A 19,637-nucleotide genomic window follows, 5' to 3' on the forward strand; every position below is an offset into this window, starting at 1 on the left:
TTATGTCCTCGTTGTCCATAGGAATGGTACCGGAGGATTGTTGTCCCCTTGTTGAAAAAAGGTAGTAAGGATATTCCAGGTAATTATAGACCGGTGAGCCTTCCGTCTGTGGTGGGAAAGCTGTTGGAAAAAATAGGATCTTTGGGCATTTAGAGAATCATGGTCTGATCAGGGACAGTCAGCATGGCTTTGTGAAGGGCAGATCGTGTCTAACAAGCCTGATAGAGTTCTTTGAGGAGTTGACCAGGCATATAGATGAGGGTAGTGCAGTGAATGTGATCTACATGGATTTTAGTAAGGCATTTGACAAGGTTCCACATGACAGGCTTATTCAGAAAATCAGAAGGCATGGGATCCAGGGAAGTTTGGCCAGTTGGATTTGGAATTGGCTTGCCTGCAGAAGGCAGAGGGTCGTGGAGGGAGTACATTCAGATTGGAAGGTTGTGACTAGTGGTGTCCCACAAGGATCTGTTCTGGGACCTCTACTTTTCGTTATTTTTATTAACGATCTAGATGTGGGGGTAGAAGGGTGCGTTGGCAAGTTTGCAGATGACACAAAGGTTGGTGGTGTTGTAGATAGTGTAGGGGATTGTAGAGGATTGTCGAAGATTGCAGAGAGACATTGATAGGATGCAGAAGTGGGCTGAGAAGTGGCAGATGGAGTTCAACCTGGAGAAGTGTGAAGTGGTACACTCTGGAAGGACAAACTCCAAAGCAGAGTACAAAGTAAATGGCAGGATACTTGGTAGTGTGGAGGAGCAGAGGGATCTGGGGGTACATGTCCACAGTTCCCTGAAAGTTGCCTCATAGATAGATAGGGTAGTTAAGAAAGCTTATGGGGTGTTAGCTTTCATAAGTCGAGTGATAGAGTTTAAGAGATGTGATGTAATTCTGGTTAGGCCACACTTGGAGTACTGTGTCCAGTTCTGGTCGCCTCACTATAGGAAGGATGTGGAAGCATTGGAGATTTACCAGGATGCTGCCTGGTTTAGAGAGTATGGATTATGATCAAAGATTAAGGGAGCTAGGGCTTCACTCTTTGGAGAGGAGGAGGATGAGAGGAGTCATGATAGAGGTGTACAAGATATTAAGAGGAATAGATTGGATAGCCAGCACCTCTTCCCCAGGGCACCACTGCTCAGTACAAGAGGATATGGCTTTAAGGTAAGGGGAGAGAAGTTCAAGGAGGATATTAGAGGAAGGTTTTTCACTCAGAGAGTGGTTGGTGCGTGGAATGCACTGCCTGAGTCAGTGGTGGAGGCAGATACACTAGTGAAGTTTAAGAGACTACTAGACAGGTATATGGAGGAATTTAAGGTGGGGGGATATATGGGAGGCAGGGTTTGAGGGTCAGCATTACATTGTGGGCCGAAGGACCTGTAATGTGCTGTACTATTCTATGTTCTAAAATTTGCAGATGATATGAAGGAAGGTGGAGGAACAGGTAGTTTTGAGGATGTAGAGAGGCTACAGAAAAACTTCGACATTTTGGGAATGGGCAGAGGAATGTCAGATGGAATACAGTGTCAGGAAGTATATGGTCACGCACTTTGGTAGAAGAAATGAAAGGGTGACTATTCTTTAAATGGCAAGAATATTCCAAAAACTGAGGCCTAAGGGGATTTGGGAGTGCTTGTGCAGGATTCCCTAAAGGTTAATTAGCAAGTTAAGTTGGTGAGGAAGGCAAATGCAGTGTTAGTATTCATTTCAGGAGGTCTAGAATATAAAAGCAAGGATATAATGTTGAGACTTTATAAAGCACTGCTGAGGCCTTACTTGGAAAATTGTGAGCAGCTTTGGGACCTTATCTTAGAAAGGATGTGCTGGAACTGGAGAGGGTTCAAAGAAGATTCATGAAAATGATTACTGGATTGAATGGCTTGTCATATGAAGAGCGTTTGATGGCTCTGAGCCTCTGTTCACCAGAATTCAGAAGAATGAGGGGTGACCTCATTGAATCCCGTTGAATAGTGAAATAGCTTAATACAGTGGATGTGGAGAGGATGCTTCCTCTGGTCAGAGAGTCTGAGAGCAGAGGACATAGCCTCAAAATGAAGGGGTGTCTATTTAGAATGGAAATTAAAGGGAATTTCTTCAGCCAGAGAGTGGTGAGTCTGTGGAATTCTTTGCCACAGGCAGCTGTGAATACCAAATCTTTATGTATATTTAAGGCAGAGGTTGATAGATTCTTGATTGGTCAGGGTGTGAAGGGATACGGGGAGAAGGCAGGAGATTGGGGTTGAGAGTAAAAATGATCAGCCGTTATGAAATGGTGGCGCAGACTCCATGGTCCAAATGATCAATTTCTGCTCCTATGTCTTATGATCTAATTATTGGATGCTCCGGCAAAAATCAATGCATGACCACCAGTTGGAGCAGTAGATGCAGGTAGTGCAGAAGTCCCATGAACTAAACCAATCTCAAAAAGATGCACTGCTTTTAGACATCGCTGTTTGGGTAAAACAGAAATGGGCACATTTGTGGCACAGTTAATGGTTCTGCTGGAAAGGAAGGGAGAAAAAAATATTAAGAGAACTAAAATGACAGGAGATTCACTTGTTAAAGGAAACATGTTTTCTTCTACACTGTAAATGAGGTTTGTATTGTTACGTTATCTCTTTAGTGCAGTGGCAAGGATGGATGCAGGGCATTCTTAAGGGAGGAATAAACACCCAGACATTATAGTCCACATTGGTACTGATAACCTATAAAAAGAAGGATGGTGAGCTGCAGTACAAATTTGGAGAGCAAGGTAATAAATTAATGAGCAGAATAACCAAGGCTGTAGTGTCTGGATTATTTTGTTGCATATGCTAGTTAGTGTAGGAGCAGGAAGATGGGTCAGTGAGTATGTGGCTAAAGGGGTGCTGTTACAGATCATGCTTCATTTTTGAAGAAGCAAGAACACAAGATGGCTCGTCATTGCTGAACTGAAGTAGTACTAATATCTTTTCTGGAAGATTTGTTGGTGATGTCAGGGAAGACTGAAAATAACTTGGCAAGTGAGCTAACTAGGCACAAAATAGATTCAGGAAGAACATCTGACTTCTGCTCTTGTTGGACAAGTAAATCACCAAATGTTTGCTCTTTAGATTGGCTTCTCATTCATAGACAATGGGTCTGTCTACTGGTCCGTGTGCAACTCCAGCAATCTTTACTCATAACAAAATAAATTCAGTCTGAGAATATTTTGAATACCTCATGTACGTACCATCCCTTGTAATTTTGCATTCTTGCTTTTGTGGCATAACTAAAATTTCAACCTGTACTCTAGTTGTGAGCCAATAATATTTTAGTAATATTTAATAATACTCGGCCTCAGTATTTCTATAGCTTTGTTAAATGGCTAGTGTAAATATCTTGAACATCCTATCTACCTGATCATTCTGATTTCATCAGTTTATTTCTCATGGCCAATTTAGAGTTTTTAGGAGCAATACAAGAATCTAGAAACAAAGATAAGAGGGCAGGGTATTTAGGATCAAGATGAGAAACTACTTATTCAGAGGGTGGTGAACATATGGAATTTTGTGCCACAAATGGGCAGAGAAGCCAAGTCACTGGATATATTTAAGGAAACGGCTAAATACTTCTAGATGCAAAAGACATCAAAGGGTATGTGGAGAGGATGCAAATATTGTATGAAGGAAGAATATAAACTTTGATTAGTTTGATTGGCATGGAAAACTCAGAAACCCTATATTCTGTGTATGTATTTTTCACTATAAAGATGAGCTTATGGTTATGAAATAAAAAGTTTATCCAAATGTGCTCGTGAATTTTGTATCCTTGTATTTATTTAAAATTGCCTTTGGTATTTTTGTGCAGAACTAGAAGTATTTCTTTTTACAGACTTGTTAATGTACTTCAAATGTTGCTTGATTTTAGCTGCCTAATATAAGAAATTAAAATTGTGCTTTTTAGTAGTTTGCTAAATTAAAAATTGATACTCTGCTTTAGATTCTTCGCTATATTGACAAGCTAACCAATGAAATGAAAGAAGCCGGCAACCTAGAGGGAATTCTATTAACAGGGTTGACGAAAGATGGCATTGACCTCATGGAGAGTTATGTAGATAGAACTGGTGATGTGCAGACGGCAAGTTTCTGTATGCTGCAAGTAAGTAAACTAGTGACAGCAATTACCATGTGTTAAGCATGGGAGGAAAAGCTTGCAAACTTGTAATGTCTTTCATGACCATGGGATATCCCAGAACACTGCTGTAAATCATATACTCTGAAGTGATCTTGTAGGAGGTATAGCTGACAATTGTGCACACCTACCTGCTATGACAACATCGTTTTGGTTATATCAGTTGTGGAATGAAATTAGTCAATACTGGGATAGCTTCCCTGTGATTCTCGAGAATAGTGGCAAGGAATCTTTTTGTGAACCTGAGAGCGGAGGAAACCTGTTTTTTTTTAATCTATTGAACTGGGGAAAAGCCATCACTTAAGAGCATACAATTCTCTTAATGTCATATTGGATTGCCTGCTAAACATATTTTGTTTTCAAACCTCTGGTCACGAAGCCTTAAAATTTGAAGTAAGTGTTAATAATTGAGCCACAGATGTTTGACTTTATAATATGAGATTCTGAGGCATTAAAATACATTTCTGACCCAAAAAATTTTTTAAATTTTGAACAAGCTGCCGTTCAAGGAAGTGGACCTAAAGTTGTTTGCCAAGGGTTAATGAGCTGGCAGTGTAACTTGCAATTAGGGTGGGCTGTTTTTTTTGGGGGTTGAAATACTTTTCTTGTCCCATATTCTTATACCTGTCCCCTCCCTCACTTTGGCACTTCCTAGATAAGTATAATCTGATCTCTGTTAAATGTGATTTCAAAGTATTTATGCAATTTTATTTTTTTTAACATCCTTAGGGTTCGCCCAGTGATGTTGTGAAGGATCCCAGGGTCCAATATTGGATTGAGAATTACAGGAACCTTCTTGATGCCTGGAGATTCTGGCATAAGAGGGCTGAATTTGACATCCATAGGAGTAAATTGGACCCATTTTCAAAACCACTTGCACAGGTGAACGGGTTTTAAAATAAAACTGAATAGTAATGTTATAGAAATGCTTAATCATGAACACTTGTTTTAAAAATAGACTAACTTGTTAACCTTTACTGACTTCTGCACGAAGAGTTCAAAGAAAATTGGCACACGGCTAAAAAATGGTACTTGCATTGGTTGTCAAAATTCTGTTGATTGCATTGAAAATGGCAAGTCTCGTTGCTTGTGAGTTTCACTGATGCCAGTTTAAAAAGTTAAGTTTAAGTGGAGCAGCCATTGTGTGAATAGACAGGGTTAGAGTGGGGAACTGAGGCTTTGGCAAGAAGAGGCGGAGGCTAAGATGCGCTTTTGGTACATTTCTCTTTTTATTGTTGGAGAATTTCACTTGCAAGAGTTGGGACTTGGAGCAAGACTGGGACAATTGAAAAGATGTCAGTCTTGTTTTCTGCTTGAGAGGTTGTGTGTAGGAATTTAAAAGGTAATTCAGCTAATTATTAGCTAATAGGTGAATGATTAATTAGCTAAATCAGCAGCCAATAAAGAAAAGGTAGGGTCAAGCAGAGCGGCTGTTTTGAGAGGGTCTGCTGTCTAGTCAGAGTGTTGCTGGTTGTCTAAACTTGTGGAGTATGGTAAATACCGGGCTTCGGTGAAGAAGGAAAGCAACATTAAGGTGAGCGTAGGGTTGTATTTTTGCAGGGGAAACACACAAAATGCTGGAGGAACTCAGCAGATCAGGCATCATCTATGATAAATGGAAGGTGAGTTCAGCCCTGTCATTTTGCTCCTGTGAAAATAGAATTCAGGCTGCCAGAGTCCCTGATGACTGTGTATATCAAGTGTGTCCAGTTGCAGCCATATCATATGATGGCCCTGGAGGTGTGCATGGATTCACTTTGAAACATCAGCAATGTTGTGATGGTTGTGGAAAATATGTTTTATGAGTTGGTTACAATTCCATTTAAGGGCATGGGGAATGGGTGACCAACAGGCAGAGTGGTAGCAGGAAGGTAGTGTAGGATACCTCAAAACAGATATCCCTCCAAAGCAGATATACTGCTTTGCATATTGTTGGAGGAAGTGGTTCATCAGGCTAAGGCAGCAGAAGGCAGGACAGGAAAACAAAGTCATGTTATTAAAATGGTCAAAGATTGCAGCATGCTATTGTGTGGAGGGAATTGGGAGTGATTGTGCTTAGATCAGAAAAGATTGGTTTTCAGGCGCAACAGGTTATCAAGAAGGCCAATGGAAAGTTGTTCTTCATTGTTAGAGGGATTGAATTTAAGAGCAGGGAGGTTATGCTGCAACTGTATGGTATACTGGTGAGGCTGCACTTAGAGTACTGTCTGCAGTTCTGGCCGGCTTACTTGAGGAACAATAAACTGGCATTGGACGTAGTGCAGAGGTTCGCCAGATTTATTCTGGAGATGAGGGGTTTAGCTTCTGAGGAGAGATTCAGCTGCTTGGGACTATACTCAGGAAATTCAGAAGATTGAATGGGGATCTTATGGAAACATAAATTATGGAGGAGTTTGATGAGTAACAGGAAAGAGACAGACATACTTTATTGATCCCGAGGGAAACTGGGTTTCGTTACAGCCGCAACAACCAAGAATAGTGAAGAAATATAGCAATGTAAAGCCATAAATAATTAAATAATGATGTTAATCATGCCCAGTGAAAGTAAGTCCAGGACCAGCCTATTGGCTCAGGGTGTCTGACACTCGTAGGGAGGAGTTGTAAAGTTTGATGGCCACAGGTAGAAATGACTTCCTATGACGCTCAGTGTTACATCTCGGTGGAATGAGTCTCTGGCTGAATGTACTCCTGGGCCTAACCAGTACATTACGGAGTGGATGCGAGTCATTGTCCAAGATGGCATGTAACTTGGACAGCATCCTCTTTTCAGACACCACCATCAGAGAGTCCAGTTCCACCCCCACATCATCACTGGCCTTATGAACGAGTTTGTTGATTCTGTTGGTGTCTGCTACCCTCAGCCTGCTGCTCCAGCACAGAACAGCAAACATAATAGCACTGGCCACCACAGCCTTGTAGAACATCCTCCGTATCATCCGGCAGATGTTAAAGGACCTCAGTCTCCTCAGGAAATAGAGATGGCTCTGACCCTTCTTGTAGACAGCCTTGGTGTTCTTTGACCAGTCCAGTTTATTGTCCATTCGTATCCCCAGGTATTTGTAATCCTCCACCATGTTCACACTGACCCCTTGGATGGAAACGGATCACCAGTGCCTTAGCCCTCCTCAGGTCCACCACCAGCTCCTTAGTCTTTTTCAAATTAAATTTTCAAAGCAGATGATTCTGCTTGCACCATGTGACAAAGTTTCCCACCGTAGCCCTGTACTCGTAGCCCTAGACCTGTAAAGCTAGGGAACATGGCTTCAAGATTTGGAGAAGTAGATTTAGGACACAAATGAGGTGAAACTCCTTTTCCCAAGATGAGTGAATTTGTGAAATTCTCTTCTCGGAAGCATTAGGGTGCTACCTCATTCAATGTATTAAGGCATATTTAGACTTCTGCATTTCAGGGGAATTGCAGATTATGGGAGAAAAGGCAGGTAGGTGGAGCTGAATCCACAGTCAGATCTGCCATTATCTTATTGAATGACCTACGGTTGCTCCTATTTATGTCCAAATGCAGTATGTTTCTCGTAAAATGGGAGTTGGCAAATGTAACTCCAGTATTTGAGAAATGGGTAAGAAAGATGAATTTTAGTCTATTGGTAACTGGCTTTTAGGATGTATCAGTAGTACTGAGAAGTCAACGTGCATTTATAAAAGGGAAACCAAGTTTGACAGATCTGCCAGTTTTTTGAAGTGTTGTATGTTGGGGGTGGAGGTTAATGTACATTGACCCCCCCCCCCCTACAGTGTTGCTATTTTTGTAATGGAAATTACAGAATTTGTAAATTACTACCCAAAACATTGTAATGTGGAGTAAAATTTACTCTTGCAGAATTTATGTGGAGGCAAGTAAAAAATATTTTTTTAAACTTGTGTTTCTTGATGCCTGCGCAGATAGTACAGCCTTGCATTATGGAGAATTGCACCAATTTCTACAAATGTGACACCACCACCCACACCCCACCCAACATAACATGATGATCAGCTATACTAGCTTGGATTGGTTTACATGAGTGGGAAGTGGTTTGTTAATAAAGAATTTGTAACTGCCAACTGAATTGTGCTGTGGTTGGTAACATTTGCAGTATCTGTAATGTAATCAAAACATGCTTTCAACTTGTTTCCTTTCTGACTCAAAATCTTGCATCAATTTGAGAAGTTTCGATCAATCTAGGAAGCAAGGGTATCCAGCTGAATGCTTTTAACTTGTCTGAGCAAATCTGTGTTCACCTACAAATCAGTAAATTTAATGGCAATGCTCCCTTAATATATTTTGATAATGTAAGTAAAACACATTTCACCTTGTTAAATTTAAACAAAATCAAGCTTAAAGTTAGGTATTTGACACGAATATTAGTGACAAAGTGGAAAGAGATAATTTATCTAAGGTTACAGCAGGATTTAAGTCAGGGGTTCCCAACCAGAGTCCCTGACCTCTTGCTTAATGGTATTGGTCCAGAATATAAAAAGGTTGGGGTCCCGATCAATGTCATCTGGAGAAATGGCTAAAAAAGATCAAATAGTCTAACTCAACAAGTGCAAAAAGTGTTGCACCTTAAGTTTAAACTGGGATAAGGAGGTGTTGTAGAACACAGATGTAAGGGTGCAAGTTTCCCTGAATAAGAACAACAAAGAGGTGGTCACAGGAGGCTGAGGAGTAGCTATGGAATTGCTTTGAATTAGACTGGGCCGTATTGGAGCTCTCACGATTTGAACAAATACAGTGTGTTGTCATGGACTTCATAAAATCAGTTGTAGAAGTAAGCGTCCCCATAAAATCATTCAGAGTCTTTCCTAGCCAGAAACCCCTGGATGAACCACGAGATCAGCAACGTGCTGAAGGCCAGATCAGTGACATTCAGGTCGGGTGACGAAAGATTCAGGTATGATCTGCAGACAACCATCTCATATGTGAAGTGGCAGTTCCAAACCAAACTTGAACCACTGAGGATGCTTGAAGCTGTGGCAGGTTTTGAATGCTATAACCTCCTGCAAAGTGAAACCAAGTGACATGTATGACAAACAACACACACAAAATGCTGGTGGAACACAGCAGGCCAGGCAGCATCTATCCTCGTGTTTGACATGTATGACAATAAGGCTTTGCTTCCAAATGAACTTAATGCCTTTTATGCTCACTTTTATCATGGAAGCACCTTGACAATTCTCACAGCCTATGATTTTGGTCTCTGAAGTCGACGTGAAAGCTTCGGGAGGGTGAACCCACAGAAACCATCTGGCCCAGGCGATAGTTGGCCAAATCCTAAAGACCTGCACTGATCAACGTGCTGGAGTGTTCATCAAAATCTTTAACCTCTTGCTTCAGCAGTCTTGAGGTACCTACCTGTTTCAGGCAGGCTTCAGTTATACTGGTGGTAGCCTGCCTCAGTGATTATCGAACAGTTGCACTTTTGTCCACTGTGATAAATGCTTTGAGGGTTTGGTGAGGGAACCTATCAACTTCTGCCTGCAGCTCGGCTTTCGGTCCTATCAGCCCTTCAAAACTAAATAATAAGCTTCAAGACCTTGGCCTCAATACCTCCTGGTACAATTGGATCCTGGATTTCCTCACTGAAAGACTTAGCTTGGATTGGTAATGACATCTCCACAAATTCCATCAGCACAGGGTGTGTGCTTAGCCGCCTGCTCTACTCACTTTACACTTGTGACTAGTTAAGCACAGCTCCAATGCCATATTTAAGTTGTCTAATGGCACCACTGCCACTGACTGAATCAAAGGTGGTGAAGAATCAACATGTAAGAGGGAGATTGAAAATCTGGCTGAGTGGTGCCACAGCAACAACCTTTCACTCATTTTCAGCAAGACAAAGAGCTGATTATTGACTTCAGGAGATGGAAACCAGAGGTCCATGAGCCAATCCTCATTGGAGGAATCAGGTGGAGAGGGTCAGCAACTTTAAAATCTTTGTTATCATTTCAGAAGATCTATCTTGGGTCCACAACATAAGTGGCAACACAAAGAAGGAATGGCAGCTCTACTTCCTTAAGAGTTTGGAAAGATTTGGCATGTCAACTAAAACTTTGACAAACCTCTGTAGATGTGTGGTGGAAAGTATATTGACTGGTTGCATCACAGCCTGCTATGGAAACACCAAAGCCCTTGTATGGAAAAGCCTACAAAAGTAGTGGATACAGCCCAGTTCATGTATCATTAAAGCCCTCCTCACCATTGAGCACATTGATATGGAGCGCTGTTGCAGGAAAGTAGCATCCATCATCAGGTACTCCACCATCCAGGCCACATTCTCTTCTCACTACTGCCATCAGGAAGAAGGTACAAAGGCCTCAGTACCTCTACAACAGGTTCAGGAACACTTATTACATCTTAGTCGTTAGGCTCTTGAAACAGAGGGGTAACTTCACTTATCCCAACACGGAGTTATTTCCATTGAATTGGACTTGCTTTCAAGGACTTTTCAAGTTCAAATTTAATAGTCATTCAACCATACATGAATACACCCTAACGAAACAGCATTACTCTGGGGCCAAGGTGCAAAACACAGTACCAATAATCTCTCATAGTATATGTAGTGTCTATGTATAAGATGGCAAGCACATAATGTCAGTAAAATACACTCACACTAAAAAACAGTCCAAGACCCTGAGTCCATGTATGTCTGCAGTCGAACATAATACACTTGTCTTCTGCCAAGTGACCACTGGGGGCCAGCACTAACTCCAGCTTGGACACCATGCGCACAAACTAACTCTGGTGCCTCTCTCCTGTGCGGCTGTTTACAGGCAACACCACAGCTTGATGCGTAATCCTCGCTGTAACCGAGGCCCAGTCGTCCGCCAATAAATCAGCGAATTAGATTTGCAGCATTCCACATGAACAATGTCCAATAGAGTCTTGCAATCACAAGAAAAGTGACTAAAACAATCACTTGCTGTTGGACTGCTCGCTGCCTTTGGGCATAGACCCCCTCCAAAGCCTCCCAGGCAGTAGCACCAAGTCCAGCTTCATTTTCTCCACCAGCGAGTAACTTGTTAATGGGGTAGACCTGCAGTACTTTTGAGTTCTTAATGCCCAGCAGGATCTTGCAATTGTTCAAATAAAGAAAATCTTTAAAAAAAAGAAAACACCTTTGATCTCATAGAAGCTGCTTTGATTGAACCTGCCGTCATCTTACTGGAATCTTGCCTTATTCTCTATTGCTTATTTATTATTATTATATTTTTCTCTTGTGTATTTGTAGTTTGGTTTTTTTCCCCTTCACATTGGTTGTTGTCCATGTTGGGTGCAGTCTTTCATCGATGCTGTTGTATTTCTTGTATTTACTGTGATTGTCCTTGGGAAAATGAATCTCAGGGTTGTATATGATGACACGTATATACTTTGAGACTTTGAAATTTACTTTTAACTTTGAGCTTTGAAGGTGGAGGGTGGCAAAGACTATTTTCGCAATGCGTAGTTTTATCAATTAAGGCAATGAATACAGGAGTTTGAGTATTCTCTTACAACTGTACAAGTGCTGGTGAGACTGCACTTGGAGTATTATAGGAGACTCAAAGCAGCTGCACAGGTTGACTCTGTGGTTAAGAAAGCATACGGTGTATTGGCCTTCATCAATCGTGGAATTGAATTTAGGAGCCGAGAGGTAATGTTGCAGCTATATAGGACCCTGGTCAGGCTCTTGAAGTACTGTGCTCAGTTCTGGTTGCCTCACTACAGGAAAGATATGGTGCAGAGGAGATTTACAAGGATGTTTCCTGTATTGGGGAGTATGCCTTATGAGAATAGGTTAATGAACTCGGTTCTCCTTGGAGCGACTGAGGATGAGAGGTTACTTGATGGGGGTGTATAAGATGATGAGAGGCATTGATCATGTGGATAGTCAGAGGCTTTTTCCTAGGGCTGAATTGGTTGCCACAAGAGGACATGGGGTTAAGGTGCTGGGGAGTAGGTACAGAGGAGATGTCAAGGGTAAGTTTTTTACTCAGAGTGGTGAGTGTGCGGAATGGGCTGCCGGCAATGGTGGTAGAGGCGGATACAATAGGGTCTTTTAAGAGACTTTTAGATAGGTGCATGGAACTTAGTAAAATAGAGGACTGTACGTAAGCCTAGTAATTTCTAAGGTAGGGACATGTTCGGCACAACTTTGTGGGCTGAAAGGCCTATATTGTGCAGTAGGTTTTCTATGTATTGGGTATAATTCTGGTCATCTAAGTGTAGGAAGGAAGTAATTGAACTGTAAAGGGTGCAGAAAATTACCAGTTCCATAATTCCAGCCCCCATTACCAGTAATGGAGGGCTGGAATTTTGAGGAGCAACTGGATAGATTGAGCTGACTTTCCCTAGTATGTAGAAAGCCAAGGGCTGACCTTTATTTGCTTACCCATGCCCCTCAGATTTATATTGTTTGTTTTCCTCAGGGTTAGGAGAGTAATTGCAGGGGCATGGATTTAAGGTGGTGGGGGATTTAAAACTAACCTGAGGGGCAACCTTTTCGTACAGAGGGTATTGGGTATGTGGAAGCAACTGCAGAGGTGGATACCATTACAATGTATAGATACAAGAGAATTGGAGGGATATGGATTTGAATTGACATTATTTCCTTCATCCTTCACGTACATGAGGAGTAAAATTCTTTACATCTCCATCTGCGCAATTTATAATAATTTGTCGTAAATAGTATGTACAACAGGACAGTCAATATAGTATAGAAATACAACTGTGTCACTGTAATTTAATCAGTTTAATGGCCTGGTAGAAGAAGCTGTTGGTCCTGGCTTTTATGCTGCGGTACCATTTCTGGGATGGTAGCAGCTGGAATAGTTTGTGGTTGGGATGACTTGGGCCCCCAATGATGCTTTGAGCCCTTTTTTCGCACCTGTCCTTGTAAATGTCCTGAATAATGGGAAGTTCACATCTATAGATGCCCTGGGCTGTTCATACCACTCTGCAGTGATTGAGAGAATTGCAGTTCCCAAACCAGGCAGTGATGCAACCAGTCAGGATGCTTTCAATTGTGCCCCTGTAGTAAGTTCTTAGGATTTGGGGACTCATGCCAAACTTCAGCCACCTGAGGTGAAAGAGGCACTGTTGTACTTTTTTCACCACAGAGCCAGTATGTACAGACCATGTGAAATCCTCAGTGATGTGTCTGCTGAGGAACTTAAAGCTGTTCATACTCTCAGCCCCAGATCCATTGATGTCCATAGGGGTTAGCTTGTCTCCATTCCTCCTGCTGTCCACAGCCAGCTCCTTTGTTTTTGTGACATTGAGGGAGAGGTTGTTTTGTTGACACCATTGTGTCAGCGTGATGACTTCTTCTCTGTAGACTTCCTCAGTATTATTTGAGATAAGGCCAATCAATGTAGTGTTGTCAGCAAATTTCATTAGCAGATTGGAGCTATGGGTGGCAACACGGTCATGGGTGTACAGAGAGTAAAGGAGAGGGCTTAGGACCGGCCCTGAGCGGCTCTTGTATTGAGAGTCAGAGGGCTGGAGGTGATGGAGCCCACTCATACCACCTGTCATTGATCTGACAGGAAGTCCATGATCCATCTGCACAAGGCAGGGTCAAGGCCGAGGTCCCTGAGCTTCTTGTCGAGCCTGGGGGGAATTATGATGTTGAATGCTGAACTGTAGTCCAAAAACAGCACTCTCACATAAGCATCCTTCTCCAGGTGTGTATGAACCAAATGCAGACAAATGCAACTGGTTCAGTTCTACAACTGGTTGACTTGGACGAGTTGGACTGAAGGGCCTGTTTCTGTGCTGTGTAACTCTTGACTGAAAATAATTTAGGGTCTGTTTGAGAGGGCTGAAAACTGTGAACTTGGTTTCTTAATGTACGTTATTACTTTATTTGGCACTGGTTTTCATTTCATTGAGGAAATGAAAGTCAGACCTTTTTGTATTAAAGATGCTTTATGTTTTTTTTGTTCACAGCTGTATTATTGCATTCATTCCAGGTGTTTGTGAGCTGTAACTTCTGTGGAAAATCCATATCATACAGCTGCTCTGCCATGCCACATCAGGGCAGAAGCTTCAGTCAGTATGGCGTGAGTGGTTCTCCTACTAAATCAAAGGTTACAAGCTGTCCAGGATGTCGTAAACCTCTTCCTCGCTGTGCACTCTGTCTTATCAATATGGGAACTCCAGTTTCAAGCTGTTTAGGTAACCACTAATTGGTATAAAGATACTATCTGATTGTATGATGTCTAAATTAGAGCACTAATTGAACAACATAGTTTGTTGTTGTCTTTGCTGAAGATTGGAAATAACTTGCCACATTTAACTTATTTGCTGTTCTAGAATCATTATTACTCTTGAAACTATGAATACTCATGAATGACTGCAAATTAGAAGTCTTACACTCAAGCTCTGCAGTATAGATGAGTGATGCATGTACCTACAACATTAAGAAAATACCACCGTACTCACAACATGGCATAGACTATCAGGGTCTTGAACTACAGTCTGGCAGGAGACCAAAATGCATGGGCCAAATAGAGGATGCAATGGAATGTGTTGAAATCCATGGTTGTTGCATTTTATCTCATAAACTGGCAACCACAATATTTGTTTTTAACTTGTCTCCACAAAAAGTACTTGCCATAGTCTAAACACCAACATACCCTGAGTAACCCTTGACAGATCATTGTTATAGAAACATAGAAAATAGGTGCAGGAGTAGGCCATTTGGCCCCTTCGAGCCTGCACCGCCATTTAGTATGTTCATGGCTGATCATCCAACTCAGAACCCTATACCTGCTTTCTCTCCATACCCCCGATCGCTTTAGCCACAAGGGCCATATCTAACTTCCTCTTAAATATAGCCAATGAATCGGCCTCAACTGTTTCCTGTGGCAGAAAATTCCACAGATTCACCACTCTCTGTGTGAAGAAGTTTTTCATCATCTCGGTCCTAAAAGGCTTCCCCTTTATCCTTAAACTGTGACCCCTCATTCTGGACTTCCCCAACATCGGAAACAATTTTCCTGCATCTAGCCTGTCCAATCCCGTTAGAATTTTATATGTTTCAATCTTCCAAATTCCAGTGAGTATAAGCCTAGTTGATCCATCTTTCTTCACATGAAAGTCCTGCCATCCCAGGAATCAATCTGGTGAACCTTCTTTGTATTCCCTCTATGGCAAGAATGTCTTTCCTCAGATTAGGGGACCAAAACTGCACACAATATTCTAGGTGCGGTCTCACCAAGGCCTTGTACAACTGCAGTAGAACCTCCCTGCTCCTGTACTCAAATCCTTTTGCTATGAATGCCAACATACCATTTGCCTTTTTCACCGCCTGCTGTACCTGCATGCCCACCTTCAATGACTGGTGTACAATGACACCCAGGTCTCATTGCATCTCCCTTTTTCCTAATCGGCCACCGTTCAGGTAATAATCTGTTTTCCTGTTCTTGCAACCAAAGTGGATAACCTCACATTTATCCACATTAAATTACATCTGCCATGAATTTGGCCACTCACCTAACCAATCCAAGTCACCCTGCATCCTCTTAATATCCTCCTCATAGCTAACATTACTGCCCAGCTTCGTGTCATCCGCAAACTTGGAGATGCTGCATTTAATTCCCTCGTCTAAATCATTAATATATATTGTAAACAACTGGGGTCCCAGCACTGAGCCTTGTGGTACCCCACTAGTCACTGCCTACCATTCTGAAAAGGTCCCATTTATTCCCACTCTTTGCTTCCTGTCTGCCAACCAATTCCCGATCCACATCAGTACCATACCCCCAATACCATGTGCTTTCAGTTTGCACACTAATCTCCTGTGTTGGGACCTTGTCAAAAGCCTTTTGAAAATCTAAATATACCACATCCACTGGCTCTCCCCTATCCACTCTACTAGTTACATCTTCAAAAAATTCTATAAGATTCGTCAGACATGATTTTCCTTTCACAAATTCATGCTGACTTTGTCCGATGATTTCACCTCTTTCCAAATGTGCTGTTATCACATCTTTGATAACTGACTCTAGCATTTTCCCCACCACCGGTCTGTAATTCCCTGGTTTCTCTCTCCCTCCTTTTTTAAAAAGTGGGGTTACATTAGCCACCCTCCAATCCTCAGGAACTAATCCAAAATCTAAGGAGTTTTGAAAAATTATCACTAATGCATCCACTAATTTTTGGGCTACTTCCTTAAGCACTCTGGGATGCAGATCATCTGGCCCTGGGGATTTATCTGCCTTTAATCCCTTCAATTTACCTAACACCACTTCCCTACTAACATGTATTTTCCTCAATTCCTCAATCTCACTAGACCCTCGGTCCCTTACTATTTCCAGAAGATTATTTATGTCCTCCTTAGTGAAGACAGAACCAAAGTAGTTACTCAATTGGTCTGCCATGTCTTTGTTCCCTATGATCAATTCACCTGTTTCTGACTGTAAAGGACCTACATTTGTCTTGACCAATCTTTTTCTTTTCACATATCTATAAAAGCTTTTACAGTCAGTTTTTATGTTCCCTGCCAGCTTTCTGTCATAATCTTTTTTCCCTTTCCTAATTAAGCCCTTTGTCCTCCTCTTCTGGTCTGTGAATTTCTCCCAGTCCTCAGGTGTGCCGCTTTTTTTTCGCTAATTTATATGTTTCTTCTTTGGACTTGATACTATCCCTAATTTCCTTTGTCAGCCATGGGTGTACTACCTTCCCTGGTTTATTCTTTTGCCAAACTGGGATGAACAATTGTTGTAGTTCATCCATGCAATCTTTAAATGCTTGCCATTGCATATCCACCGTCAATCCTTTAAGTATCATTTGCCAATCTATCTTAGCTAATTCACGTCTTATACCTTCAAAGTTACCCTTCTTTAAGTTCAGAACCTTTGTTTCTGAATTAACTATGTTACTCTTCATCTTAATGAAGAATTCCACCATATTTTGGTCACTGTTACCCAAGGGGCCTCGCACGACAAGATTGCTAACTAATCCTTCCTCATTGCTCAATACCCAATCTAGAATGGCCTGCTCTCTAGTTGGTTCCTCGACATGTTGGTTCAGAAAACCATCCCGCATACATTCCAAGAAATCCTCTTCCTCAGCACCCTTACCAATTTGGTTCACCCAATCTATATGTAGATTGAAGTCACCCATTATAACTACTGTTCCTTTATTGCATGCATTTCTAATTTCCTGTTTAATGCCACCCCAACCTCACTACTACTGTTAGATGGCCAGTACACAACTCCCACCAGCGTTTTCTGCCCCTTAGTGTTATGCAGCTCTACCCATATCGATTCCACATCCTCCAGGCTAATGTCCTTCCTTTTTATTGTGTTAATCTCCTCTCTAACCAGCAATGCTACCCCCACCTCCTTTTCTTTCCTGTCTATTCCTCCTGAATATTGAATATTCCTGGATGTTGAGCTCCCATCCTTGGTCACCCTGGAGCCATGTCTTTGTGATCCCAACTATCTCATATTCATTAATACCTATCTGCACATTCAATTCATTATTTCCTAACCATCTATTCAAAATAGTGGTCAAGGTGAAAACAAAGACTCTCAGGCACTATCTTGGGCGTTAGCATTTGATGACTACTGACTACCTATAATGCTCTATCCTCATGCAGTGTGCTCCAGTTTGATCAGCAAGCCAACACAGAACACTTGATGATACATAACTGAACTCATCGTTGAAGCCTTATCCGACAAAATTAATCATATAGGTAATTAGGTCAATGCCAGCAGTTGCTGCAACTCCACCAGTTTTCTTCCTCCCTCCATTATTTCACCGCAGCTTGTTTTCTCTCAATCAACATCCGTGCCCCACCCCCCATGAACCCAGACTCTGTAACTCTTGGTACTGACTTAAAAATTCCTCTTCCTTCTATCTGCTGTTATGTTGTGTCTCAGACATTGTGTGAATCAATGTAATATCACCCATCAATCTATTGGGACTTCAAACTTGCCCACTTTCCTTGCTTCAGCAATTTCAACAATGGTGATAATAAGAATAAAGCCTCGACAGAAGATACAGAAGGTAGTTATTCAAGATGCAAATGTAACACTACCTTGGTTTCACCAGCCTCAAAGGACATGAATTTGAATAAAACAGAAGGATAGTGTTGGTGTTTCCTTTTCTCAACAAAAATTCGATTGGATTTCTGAATGAAAATTTACTCTTTCACAAGATGGTTTGTGAACTTCAGTTTCAATTTATAAATGTTCCTCCAGATGACACCCAAGCAGATCAAATATTACCTTTATATTCTATTGAATTGTGGTGAGTAAATGTTCAATGTCCTTTCAGCAATATGCTGTTACTATCAATGCCATTAAAAGTGCAGAAATGTGCATTGTTTACTGTGCATTAGGGCAACAGTGTTAATGTTGAAAATGACAGACTCTCAATGGTTAAGTTATTGTCTTCTAGGACATATTTGAATATGCTATCTTTATATTAAAGTATTGCTTTGAGTAAGTTGGCTTACTGTTCCTTGAGTATTGGTAGAATTGCTATCCGACCAATATTTGCGGCTTCAAAATGTACATGAGTAAAAATCTTTACGTTACATCTCCATCTAAACATGCAATGTGCAATTTGTAGTAATTTATTTTAAATAGTATGTATAGTTACTTTATTCAACCATGTCAGTTAGCCAAATTTTATCACATTTGAATTGGCAATTAGAGGTTATGTGTTTTTTTTTCCCTCTAATTATAGAGCCAGAACAATAGAGCACAGATGCAGTCCATTTGGCCTGAGACCATGCTGATCATGGTGCCCATCTAGCTAGTCCTGACATCCTGTATTCAGTTCAGGTCTTTCTAAATCTCTCTTCCATGTACCCCTCCAAGAACTTTTCAAATGTTTTTATATATCTGCCTCGAGCACTTTTTCTGGCAGCTTGTTCCATATACTCAACACTTCTGCATGAAAAGATTGCCCCACCTGTCTTATAAAATCTTTCCCCTCACACTTAAATCTATGTCCCTAGTTTTGGTGTCTCTTTCTCTGTGGAAAAGACTGTTACTAACCACCTTATCTATGCCTCTCATAAACATTTCTATAACATTGCTCCTCTTTCTTCTACATTCCAAGGAATAAAGATGTACCCTGGCCAATCTCTCCTTATTTCAGGCCCTCTAAACTTGGTAATATCTGCAATCTTTCCATTTTAACTTGTATCTTTCCTATAACAGAGTGACCAAACTCTACATAGTATTCCAAGTTCATCCTCACCAATAACTTGTACAACTGCAACATAATGCTCTAACTTCTGTACTCAGTGTCCTGACTGATGAAGGCCAGTATGCTAAAGGCCTCTTTCACTACCCCATATACCTATAGTGTACCTACAATGAGCTGTATGTTGGACTCCCTTAGTTACAATATGCTCCTTAATGCCCCACCATTGATAGTATTAAATTTCATGCTGGTTCAACTTTCCAATTTGATCAGCTCACATTTAACTGTATAGAAATTCATTTGCCATTTCTGAATCCACTTCCCTAATTGATCAAGATCCCCT

At 41.3% G+C, this 19,637-nt stretch overlaps 1 protein-coding gene across 4 annotated transcripts in view; it reads left to right on the forward strand.

The window, feature by feature from the left end:
• The window catches only part of mios (missing oocyte, meiosis regulator, homolog (Drosophila)), a 55,924-nt gene that overhangs the window by 24,622 nt on the left and 11,665 nt on the right, over nucleotides 1–19,637 (forward strand). For all 4 annotated transcript variants that reach the window (XM_059972588.1, XM_059972587.1, XM_059972590.1 and 1 more), the window contains exons 7-9: nucleotides 3,961–4,119; nucleotides 4,882–5,034; nucleotides 14,101–14,305. In XM_059972588.1, the coding sequence (XP_059828571.1) occupies nucleotides 3,961–4,119; nucleotides 4,882–5,034; nucleotides 14,101–14,305 (517 nt within the window). The remainder of the gene's footprint in view (nucleotides 1–3,960; nucleotides 4,120–4,881; nucleotides 5,035–14,100; nucleotides 14,306–19,637) is intronic.

This window comes from Hypanus sabinus, chromosome 6 (genome assembly GCF_030144855.1).
Source record: "Hypanus sabinus isolate sHypSab1 chromosome 6, sHypSab1.hap1, whole genome shotgun sequence".
Lineage (NCBI taxonomy): Eukaryota > Metazoa > Chordata > Chondrichthyes > Myliobatiformes > Dasyatidae > Hypanus > Hypanus sabinus.